The 12,436-nt window shown below is 39.4% G+C and overlaps 2 protein-coding genes across 2 annotated transcripts; both read left to right on the forward strand.

Annotated features, from left to right (window-relative positions):
- LOC140888180 (uncharacterized) lies at positions 1-1,817 on the forward strand. The gene is made up of 3 exons (XM_073295868.1): positions 1-314; positions 652-1,645; positions 1,725-1,817. The coding sequence occupies exons 1-3, from the start codon at positions 1-3 to the stop codon at positions 1,815-1,817; spliced, it is 1,401 nt and encodes a 466-aa protein (XP_073151969.1).
- Positions 1,818-9,581: 7,764 nt separating this feature from the next.
- Positions 9,582-10,292, forward strand: LOC140888181 (uncharacterized). The gene has a single exon (XM_073295869.1). It carries the CDS (start codon positions 9,582-9,584, stop codon positions 10,290-10,292), a length of 711 nt encoding a protein of 236 aa, XP_073151970.1.
- The last annotated feature ends 2,144 nt before the right edge of the window (positions 10,293-12,436 follow it).

Raw genomic sequence — 12,436 nt, forward strand, 5'->3', positions numbered from 1 at the left:
ATGGAATCTGCATCTGGATCCTCTAATTTTTCATTTTTGGGTAGCTGTGATTATAAAAATGACCTTTATATGATTTCAATCTATAATGGCTTCAGTCTAATGGAGTTGTTTCTGAATCTTGGAAGAAAATGTAAGGAGATTACTCCACAAACTATGACATTGCAGTATCTAGCCCCTCATCAGAAAAAATATGTTACATTGAACGAAGATGATGACGTCCGTATTATGACTCATCTTCACATATCTATGAAACTTACAATAATTAACATGAGGGCTGTGGAAAAAGACGAAATGAGATCTTACAATTCCACGAGGTAAAAACTCCTGCCTTGATTTTTTGTTTTCCATATAAATTTGGTTGATGTTTATAAATATTTATTTAATTTTTTTATTGGTAAGTCATTTGCAGCGTGCAACTACTAATACTATATTGTTTATTGATATCTCATTTTTTGTCATATTATGTTTAGTGCTTTTGCGAATCTAGATCTTATGTAAGAAGTAAGTTATATTTTTCAAATCATTAGAGTTTTAAACTATTAACTAGAATATGAGTATTTTATTCTCCCTTTTTTTTATTTGTGTTATGTTAATAATTTACTTCAATTTAAAAAATGGGAGGTTAATAAAAATTTTCATTACTTAAAATAGGTTTGGATCTGAAGATGACACGTTCACTAATAACGATGATCATCTTCAAGTGGGTTTGTTAAGAAATTCTATAGACGTTTGGAGTAATTGCATTCGAGGAGTGGGTCAGATATTCAAGGATGTTGCAGAATTTCGAGTATATGCCAAGAAGTATGCAGTTGCTATGAGACGGTCTTTTTTGTATAAAAAGAATGATAAAGAGAAGGTTATTCTTGAATGTAGCGCAAATGACTGCTCTTGGAGAATTTATGCTTCAAGACACAAAGCTGACAATCTCTTTGGAATTAGAAAATGTAATCTAACACATACATGTGGAGATGACAATCTTCGTAGTAGAGGATATCCTAGAGCTGATGCTGCATGGGTTTCCAATGTTGTGATGGAGAGATTGAGAGGAGAACCGTCTTATCGACCATGTATGATGTTGAAAGATATACAAAGAGATTATGGGGTCGATCTCAATTACCACAAGGTTTGGAGAGGGAAAGAAATGTCTTTGCGTGACATTCATGGTGTAGAGGATGAATCTTATGACAAACTAAGATGGTATTGCAATGCTATCAAAGTAACTAATCCGGGAAGTATTGTTGATTGTGAAATTGACCTTCTTAGTAATAAATTTAAACGGTTATTCATTTGTTTCAATGCATGTGCAACTGGTTTTATCAGTGGATGTAGACCCTTGATTTTCTTGGATGACACTCACATAAAAAATAAATACAAGGGAAATATTTTGGTTGCCGTTGCAAAGGATGCTAACGATGATCTTTTTACGTTAGCATATGCAGTTGTGGATTCTGAAAATGATGACAATTGGGGATGGTTTTGTTTCCATCTCAAAGGCGTTCTAGTTTCACATCACTGTATGGTATTCGATCAGTTTACCTTTTTCTCCGATAGGCATCCAGGGATAATCAAGGCAGTTGAGTTAATATTCCCATGCAGTCATCATGCATATTGTCTGCGACATTTGGTGGATAATTTCGTGAAACAGGTTTGTATATGTGCACTAGTTTTAGCATTTCAGTATATGTGCACTATTTATATATTTTGTTTTGGTTATTTGAATGTAGGTCATGCGAAGATACCCACTCCAAAACAAAAAACACTGGTCATCTATTTTCAAGAAAGCTGCGTATGCCCCATCAAAGCAAGAGTTTGTGTAGTGACCCTGCATGGAATCACCTACTAACTGGCAACTAATAGTATGCATTAAATTTAATACAACAAAATACTTAGCAGAGTAAAACGTGCGGAAACATAACCATAATTTACATATCAGCTTAGTAAAATAAGTCCAAGCTTAAATCTGTAGTGATACAACCAAATCAAAAATCTTAAAAGTAAACATTATACAGCTATATCGAATCCTGCTGTATAACTAACTCTTCAAGGCCCCTGCTCCCTAGTCCTGCCTTGAACTACCAGCTCCGTCCATCCTGCGACCTGCCTCGTGGAATAGGGTGTCCAAGATAACAACTAGGACGTGAGCGCTAACGCCCAGTACATAGACATGAGTAAACATATGTATATAATGCATGCAACATGATGACTGGTAAAGGGTCATCCGAAAAGTCATGCTCAGTACCGGCGCCACATGAGTGCTACCACCGCACGGATCAACCTCTGGGTGCAACCACACTCGTCTAGTACACCAGAGTAGACAGACATAAATGCCCCCGCCGTCGCGGTACTCTTAGTGACAGACTATCGAGTATAGAGCTGAGCGGCTCTATAATCAGGTATAACAAGGTATAGGCTCACCGTGTATATGCACATGACATATGAATATGGAAAACGGTAAATCATACATCATGCCATATAATAATGCCAAATAAATGCAATATATAAACATGTATACTCGCTGGCAATCTCAGTCAATGGGTACGTACTTAACACCGAAGTCTGAATAAGCTGGAAAAAGACAACCCGTAGCTGTCCTAGGTCAACTCCCGACCTGACCTGGTCTCAAGCTTGACCCAAACTGGTCTCTTGGTCCGACCCCGAGCTCTTCCTTCCCGAGCTATTCCTTCCAGAATTCCCGAGCTACTCTTTTCCGAGCTCCCGAGCTACTCTTTTCCGGGCAAAGATATGAAGTGAGATGGAAGTGATGTGAAAAATAACTGAATCCCCAGCTCCTATTTATAGACAAATATTTGGGGTGATCGGGATTCTTGAGCTAACGTCGAGACGTCCGAGCTCCTATAAGCACGCCACGTATCAGATGCTTGAGCTGAGTCAATACCATTATTGACAGCTCATGCTTAGGCGCCAACTGTCATTCATGCAAGCGTCCACACACCTGCCTGCCTATCCTGGAGGGTTCGGGCTTCCCTAATAGCAGTTCGGGATTCCCTAGCAGTAGGTCGGGATTCCTTAATAGCAGTTCGGGATTCCCTAGCAGCTTTTCAAACTTTCTTAGTAACAAAATTCCCTAACAGACTAACAACAGAATTCCCTAGCTGTAGAATCCCTAGCAAGAGAATTCCCTAGCTAAAGAATCCCTAGCTGTATAATCCCTAGCAGCAAATTCCCTAGCAGCTCATGTTTCCCTAGCTGCTCATATTCCCTAGCTGCTCATATTCCCTAGCTGCTCATCAGTTCAGCAGTTAAGACTGGACCCTTAATCATGATTATCATATTATTATCTTAAAATGAAATTTGGGTTACTACATTCTCCCCACCTTTAGATATTTCGTCCGCGAAATAAAATCTAAAGACAAATTAAGATAACAATATGAAACAGAAAACCATGTCTTATTACAACAAACTGTAATTATACTGATACATGGTAATCAAAAGTATAAAACAAACAACTCAGGATATTCCCCTTGCATACGACTCTCCGTTTCCCAAGTTGCTTCTTCAACGCCTCGGTGCTGCCACTGTACCATCACAAGTGGTATAGTCTTGTTCCGAAGAACTTTCTCCTTTCTGTCTAGGATACAGATTGGTCGTTCAACAAAAGACAAATCTGGCTCTAGCTGAATATCAGTAGATTGAATCACATGAGATTCATCAGCTATGTACTGTCGAAGTAACGACACATGAAAAACATTATGTATACTGGAAAGAGATGGCGGTAAAGCCAAACGATATGCAACATCTCCGATCTTCTCCAGTATCTGGAAAGGCCCAATGAAACGAGGAGACAACTTGCCTTTCACACCGAATCTCATCACCTTCCTGAAAGGTGATACTCGTAAGAACACATATTCACCAGGCTCAAACTGAAGTGGCCGACGGCGAATATTAGCATAACTGGCTTGCCGATCTTGAGCAACTTTGATCCTATGCTTGATCAAATCTACCTTGTCTACAATCTGCTGCACCAATTCAGGACCCTCGACTTGTCGTTCCCCGACTTCATCCCAGAATAACGGAGTACGACACCATCGACCGTACAATGCCTCGAAAGGTGCCATATCAATACTACGATGATAACTGTTATTGTAGGAAAATTCAATCAAAGGTACTTGATCCTGCCAAGATAAGCCAAAGTCCATGATAGAAGAACGTAGCATATCCTCTAGTGTACGACTCGTCCGCTCTGACTGCCCGCTAGTCTCCGGATGATATGCAGTACTCAAACTCAGAGTGGTACCCAACGCCTGCTGAAAACTATCCCAAAAATGTGAGGTAAATCGCGGGTCTCTATCACTGACTATACTCACTGGAATCCCATGCAATCGCACTATCTCCTGGATGTATAAGCGTGCCATGCGATCATAAGAATACTCCCGGTTGTAAGGAATGAAATGTGCTGATTTCGTCAACCGGTCAATGACAACCCAGATAGCATCACACTGACGTGTATTCATAGGCAAGTGGGTGACAAAATCCATAGTCACGTGTTCCCACTTCCATTCGGGAATTTCAAGATTCTGCAGTAATCCACCTGGTCGTCGATGTTCAGCCTTGACCTGTTGACAAACCAAACATCTCGAAACAAACTGATAAACACTTCGCTTCATCCCTTTCCACCAGAATCTAGTGCAAGTCCTTATACATTTTCATGCTACCAGGATGAACTGATAATCGACTCCTGTGAGCTTGAGAAAGAATATTATTCCTGAGCTCCGCAACATTAGGTACAACCACTCGATTAGATAGACACAATAAACCATCTGCCTGAAAATGGAATCCAGATGTATTAACTCCATTGGCTAGACATGCCAAACGCTGAGTCTTAACATTAGATATATGAGCATCTCTGATCCGAGAATACAATGCTGGCTCAGATAGAATAGTATACAAACGAATCCAATTCCTCCCTTTCTTGTGCTTGAGCGTAAAACTCAATGAACAGCACTCTTGAATCATATGAGATATTTCATTAGTCTGAAGTGCAGAAAGTCTCACCTGCCGACTCAAGGCATCAGCAGTAAGATTGGCAGAACCTGAATGATATTTGATTTCACAATCATAATCCTTCAAAAGATCCATCCAGCGTCTCTGTCGCATATTCAACTCTGCCTGAGTGAATAAATACTTCAAACTCTTGTGATCCGTGAATATCTCAAATTTCTCGCCATAAAGATAATGCCTCCAAATCTTGAGCACAAATACAATGGCGGCTAACTCGAGATCATGCACTGGATAATTATTCTCATGCGTCTTCAACTGTCGAGAAGCATAGGCAATAACATGTCCATGCTGTGTCAAAAGACATCCTAACCCCTGACCAGAGGCATCAGTATAAACAACATAACCTCCTGATCCAGAAGGTAGAGCTAGCACAGGTGCAGTAGTAAGACGTCTACGCAGCTCATGAAATGACTCCTCACAATCCGAGGACCAAATGAAGGTAACATCTTTCCGAGTAAGCTGAGCCAAAGGCCTGGCCAACTGTGAAAAATTCTCGATGAACCGACGGTAATATCCAGCTAGACCCAAGAAACTACGAATCTCAGCAACCGTCGTCGGACGAGACCAGTTCAGCACTGCCTCTATCTTACTAGGATCAACAGATATTCCTTCACTAGAAATCACATGACCGAGAAACACTACCCGATCAAGCCAAAATTCACACTTGCTCAATTTCGCATACAGCTGCTTATCTCGTAACGTCTGTAAAACAATCCTTAGATGCTGTGCATGCTCATCCTTGTCATGAGAATAGACAAGAATATCATCTATGAAGACGATGACAAATCTATCCAGATACTCTCGAAATACCTGATTCATCAGGTTCATAAAGACTGTCGGTGCATTCGTCAAACCGAATGGCATCACCAGAAATTCATAATGCCCGTATCTGGTCCTGAAAGTAGTCGTAGAAATATCAGAGTCTCGTACCCGCATCTGGTGGTATCCAGATCTCAGATCTATCTTAGAATAGACAGAAGTACCCTGTAGTTGATCAAACAGATCATCAATCCGCGGCAAAGGATACTTATTCTTGATGGTGACACGATTCAACTGCCTGTAATCAATACATAATCTCATCGATCCATCCTTCTTCTTGACAAATAACACAGGTGCTCCCCACGGAGAAACACTCGGACGAATATATCCCTTATCAAGCAGATCCTGTAACTGCTGTTTCAATTCCCTCATCTCTGACGGTGCTAGACGATAAGGTGCTCGGGATATAGGCGTAGTTCCTGGTACTAGATCAATACCAAATTCAACCTCTCGAACCGGAGAAAAACCAGGAATATCATCAGGGAATACGTCAGGAAACTCGCTGACAACCGGTAGCTGATCAATACCCGGACTACTCGCAGACATGTCAACTGCATAGATGAGGTAGCTCTCCCCACCTGACTCCAAGACATGACATGCCTTCAGAGCCGAAACAAGTGGCATCGGAGGTCGCGCACCCTCACCATAAAAATACCAGCTATCACCCTCAACAAGATGAAACTGTACCAGACGCTGATAACAATCCACAGTAGCGTGATATAAAGTCAGCATATCTATTCCCAAAATACAATCAAAATCTGTCATTGCTAATATCATCAAATTAGCCAATAACACATTACCCTCAAACTCCAGAAGGCAACCCATCACTAGACGCTTAGTTACTACCTCCTGCTCCAACGGAGTAGATACAACTAAATTCATATCTAATGATACATAAGGTAATCTATGTCTCTTAACGAAGCGACTAGAAATAAAGGAATGCGATGCTCCAGTATTAATTAAGACAAGTGCAGGAATACCACATAACAAAAAGTTACCTGCCAACATGCGATCGCTTCCCTCAGTAGCATGCTCCTGATACAGAGCAAATACCTGCCCTTGAGTCTGGGGACGATAACCAGAATAACTCTGTGGTGCTGGCTGCTGACATGGAAAAGTAGAAGCCTGAGATCCAACCTGGGATCCCGATCCACTAGCAGAACCCAGGCGCTGAGGACAATCTCTCCGCAGATGTCCCTGCTGACCACAAATATAACAAGCACCAGTAGCTCTCCGACATGAAGCTGCAGGATGCTTCCCACCATAGTGGCTACAAAACTCCTTCTTCTTATTCTTTTTCCCAAAGCGGAATGTACCTCGTGAACCACGAGAACCAGACGAAGTAGTAGGAGTAGAAGAAGACGTAGGTACAGATGGCACAACAGATTGAGCTCGAGGCTCAAAAGATCCACTAGGCTGTGCTGGCATCATCAGCTATCCCCGCCTGTTGCTAGTCTCCACAAGACGACAACGGTTCACCAAAGTCTCATAAGATACCGGGTCATCACATACGACAACCTGTGAGTAGATATCTTGATTCAAACCTTGTAGAAAGATATCATACTTCAACGCATCACTCTCATTGATATGAGGACTGAAAGGTAGCAGATCAAGAAATCGTTGCTGATATTGATCAATAGTCATTGATCCTTGCCTCAAAGTAAGCAACTCCATCGATCGTGCTTGGCGAACAGCCGGAGGAAAATACAGTTTCTGGAACTGCTGACAAATCCCCCCAAGTCACCTGTCCTCTCTCAGTACGTGCCTGAGCAGCCTTGGCATCCCACCAAAAACGTGCTCGATCCTCTAGAACGAATTCTAGAACTTCCAGTTTCTGTTCCTCAGTGCACTCGAAAGCTCGGAAAGTACTCTCGAGTTTAGACATCCAGCTTCTAGCTTGTTCAGGATTCTCGCCTCCCACCAAGGGTTTCGGTCCTACCTGCATGAACTTATTAATAGTGTAGCGACGTCTACCCTCATAAGGACGATGTCGATCATCCTGATGATGATGGTGACGATGATGATGACCACCTCTCTGGCCAACACTACCGTGACTCTCGTCAGCCATATCCTGAAAAGAATTGGACATTAAAATCCCAAATGCGCAAGAATTACTCAAGACTAAACTAAATCCCAAGTACTAATTTCAAAATCTATGCATGCTCTGATACCAAAAATATAGTGATCCTGCATGGAATCACCTACTAACTGGCAACTAATAGCATGCATTAAACTTAATACAGCAAAATACTTAGCAGAGTAAAACGTGCAAAAACATAACCATAATTTAAATATCAGCTTAGTAAAATAAGTCCAAGCTTAAATCTGTAGTAATACAACCAAATCGAAAATCTTAAAAGTAAACATTATACAGCTATATCGAATCCTGCTGTATAACTAACTCTTCAAGGCCCCTGTTCCCTAGTCCTGCCTTGAACTACCAGCTCCGTCCATCCTGCGACCTGCCCCGTGGAATAGGGTGTCCAAGATAACAACTAGGACGTGAGCGCTAACGCCCAGTACATAGACATGAGTAAACATATGTATATAATGCATGCAACATGATGACTTGTAAAGGGTCATCCGAAAAGTCATGCCCAGTACCGGCGCCACATGAGTGCTACCACCGCACGGATCAACCTCTGGGTGCAACCACACTTGTCTAGTACACCAAAGTAGACAGACATAAATGTCCCCGCCGTCGCGGTACTCTCAGTGACAGACTATCGAGTATAGAGCTGAGCGGCTCTATAATCAGGTATAACAAGGTATAGGCTCAACGTGTATATGCATATGACATATGAATATGGGAAACGGTAAATCATACATCATGCCATATAATAATGCCAAATAAATGCAATATATAAACATGTATACTCGCTGGCAATCTCAATCAATGTGTACGTACTTAACACCGAAGTCTGAATAAGCTGGAAAAAGACAACCCCTAGCTGTCCTAGGTCAACTCCCGACCTGACTTGGTCTCAAGCTTGACCCAAACTGGTCTCTTGGTCCGACCCCGAGCTCTTCCTTCCCGAGCTATTCCTTCCAGAATTCTCGAGCTACTCTTTCCCGAGCTCCCGAGCTACTCTTTTCCGGGCAAAGATATGAAGTGAGATGGAAGTGATGTGAAAAATAACTGAATCCCCAGCTCCTATTTATAGACAAATATTTGGGGTGATCGGGATTATTAAGCTGACGTCGAGATGTCCGAGCTCCTATAAGCACGACACGTATTAGATGCTTGAGCTGAGTCACTACCATTATTTACAGCTCATGCTTAGGCGCCAACTGTCATTCATGCAAGCGTCCACACACCTGTCTGCCTGTCCTGGAGGGTTCGGGCTTCCCTAATAGCAGTTTGGGATTCCCTAGCAGCAGGTCGGGATTCCTTAATAGCAGTTCGGGATTCCCTAGCAGCTTTTCAAACTTCCTTAGTAACGAAATTCCCTAACAGACTAACAGCAGAATTCCCTAGCTGTAGAATCCCTAGCAAGAGAATTCCCTAGCTAAAGAATCCCTAGCTGTATAATCCATAGCAGCAAATTCCCTAGCTGCTCATGTTTCCCTAGCTGCTCATATTTTTCTAGCTGCTCATGTTTCCCTAGCTGCTCATATTCCCTAGCTGCTCAACAGTTCAGCAGTTAAGACTGGACCCTTAATCATGATTATCATATTATTATCTTAAAATGAAATCTGGGTTACTACAGTTTGAAGAACATATTAACAATATAATAACATCGATGCCACTTGCTAGAGAGTTTATAGTCAATTCATGTCCCGAAAGTTGGGCAAATGCATGGTTTCCAGGAAAGCGTTGGGGTGTGATAAATAATAACATGGCCGAGTGTTGGAATAATTGGGTGAAACCAGCCCGATCTCTCCCTATTGTGGTCATGGTAGACCATATTCGCATTCAAATTATGGAAATGATGCACGAACGTCGTGAAGCGACAATGGTGATGATTAAAAGATTGAGTCCATCAAAGGAGAATTTTCTTGCAAAGACATATGCCCAATCTCGCAGCTTGAAAGTGCGTAAAGCAAGTGGCTTGAGTTTTGAGGTTGTGGACGGGGATAAATCATTTGTTGTTGATTTGTCTGCTATGACTTGTTCGTGCAGAGGTTGGCAGATTAATAGTCTTTCATGCAAGCATTCATGTGCCGCAATAGAATCAAAATCATTGTCTTTATATGATTTTTGCGACAAATACTTTAAGATAGAGTTCTATCGTGAAGCATATAGAGGAATCTTAAATCCTATCCCTACATTTGAGATGCATGAGTCCAATCTTAGTCAATCGTTTGTAATCAATCCTATCGATGTTCGAAGCCAACCTGGCCGAAGAAGAACTCAAAGAATACCGTCGCAAGTCATAGTACGTGTGTCAAATTGTGGTCGATGTCGCAAGAAAGGCCACAACCGCCGCAGCTGCAAAGAACCCATTAACTAGTTTTTGCTTTATGGTTTGTTAACTTAGTTGTTAGCTATTTGACTTACCAGTAAAAATCATACAATTATATATTAGTGTCTTGCAAGATTATCATTGTTATGAAGAAAATACTAATACATTTTCTAATTTACTGGAAGAGAAGGATGGAAGAACGAAGAATTTGCGACAATATGCTTAAAAGGTGTCCATGATCCTGCAAAAGTATTAGTGGTGCATCGTTCCCTTGACATTCTCGTTCTTTTATCATGTTTTGTTCAACTAGAGAGTCATATGTTCTTTTGTGGGATTGACGAATTTAGACTTTATTTTTGCGAAAGAATATTAGATATAATTTCTGTTGATGTATGAATTTTCATGTTTTGGACTTATGGAACTAACTATGTATGGTATGGTATTGCCGAAATTTAAGTGAAAGTGTACCACATCCATATGTTTACTGTAACACAAATTAGCTTACGTTGTACCGTATCTTATTTTAAAGTATACCACGTAATATATGATATAGTACCACAAATTCATGTGGAGTTTTTACCACCTTAACTTAAAAGAGTATGAAATCTTTGTGTTTATTGTACCACATATCATTCTTTCTTTGTACTGTATGTTATGTTAATGTGTACCACTTAATGTATGATATAGTACAATAAATTCATATGGAACCGTATCTTATTTTGAGTATATGTAGAAATGTGCAAATTATTGGAACATTGTTAATAGAAATGGTATGGTAGCATATGTTTTGGACTTATTGAACTATGTATGATATGGTATTTCCAAAATTTAAGTGAAAGTGTACCACATCCATATGTTTACTATACCACAAATTAGCTTACGTTGTACCGTATCTTATTTTAAAGTATACCACATAATATATGATATAGTACCACAAATTCATGTGGAGTTTTTACCACCTTACCTTACATGATACCAAGATGCTATCAAATAACAATATAATCAGTACATGTATTAAATAAAAATGTCACGTAATCATATCAAATAAGATAATATAGACTAAGTTGTAGTTTCTCCATTTGTTACAATTTAACAAGTTATCAATGACTATTTTATCACTTAATCATGTGATATATTTCAAAAATTCAAATATTTTTATCATTTAGTATTCTTTTCCAAAGAAAGCGCTAGAAATTATGCGCGTGAAAATTATTGGAACATTATTAATAGAAATGGTATGGTAGCATATGTTTTGGACTTATAGAACTATGTATGATATGGTATTTCCGAAATTTAAGTGAAAGTGTACCACATCCATATGTTTACTGTACCACAAATTAGCTTACGTTGTACCGTATCTTATTTTAAAGTATACCACATAATATATGATATAGTACCACAAATTCATGTGGAGTTTTTACCACCTTAACTTACATGATACCAAGATGCTATCAAATGACAATATAATCAGTACATGTATTAAATAAAAATGTCACGTAATCATATCAAATAAGATAATATAGACTAAGTTGTAGTTTCTCCATTTGTTACAATTTAACAAGTTATCAATGACTATTTTATCACTTAATCATGTGATATATTTCAAAAATTCAAATATTTTTATCATTTAGTATTCTTTTCCAAAGAAAGCGCTAGAAATTATGCGCGTGAAAATTATTGGAACATTGTTAATAGAAATGGTATGGTAGCATATGTTTTGGACTTATAGAACTATGTATGATATGGTATTTCCAAAATTTAAGTGAAAGTGTACTACATCCATATGTTTACTGTACCACAAATTAGCTTACGTTGTACCGTATCTTATTTTAACGTATACCACGTAATATATGATATAGTACCATAAATTCATGTGGAGTTTTTACCACCTTAACTTAAAAGAGTATGACATCCTTGTGTTTATTGTACCACATATCATTCTTTCTTTGTACTGTATGTTATGTTAAAGTGTACCACTTAATGTATGATATAGTACACTAAATTCATATGGAACCGTATCTTATTTTGAGTATATGTAGAAATGTGTAAATTATTGGAACATTGTTAATAGAAATGGTATAGTAGCATATGTTTTGGACTTATAGAACTATGTATGATATGGTATTTCCAAAATTTAAGTGAAAGTGTAACACATCCATATGTTTAATGTACCACAAACTAGCTTACGTTGT

The sequence above is a fragment of the Henckelia pumila genome, chromosome 3, assembly GCF_033568475.1.
Source record: "Henckelia pumila isolate YLH828 chromosome 3, ASM3356847v2, whole genome shotgun sequence".
In the NCBI taxonomy this organism is placed as follows: Eukaryota; Viridiplantae; Streptophyta; class Magnoliopsida; order Lamiales; family Gesneriaceae; genus Henckelia; species Henckelia pumila.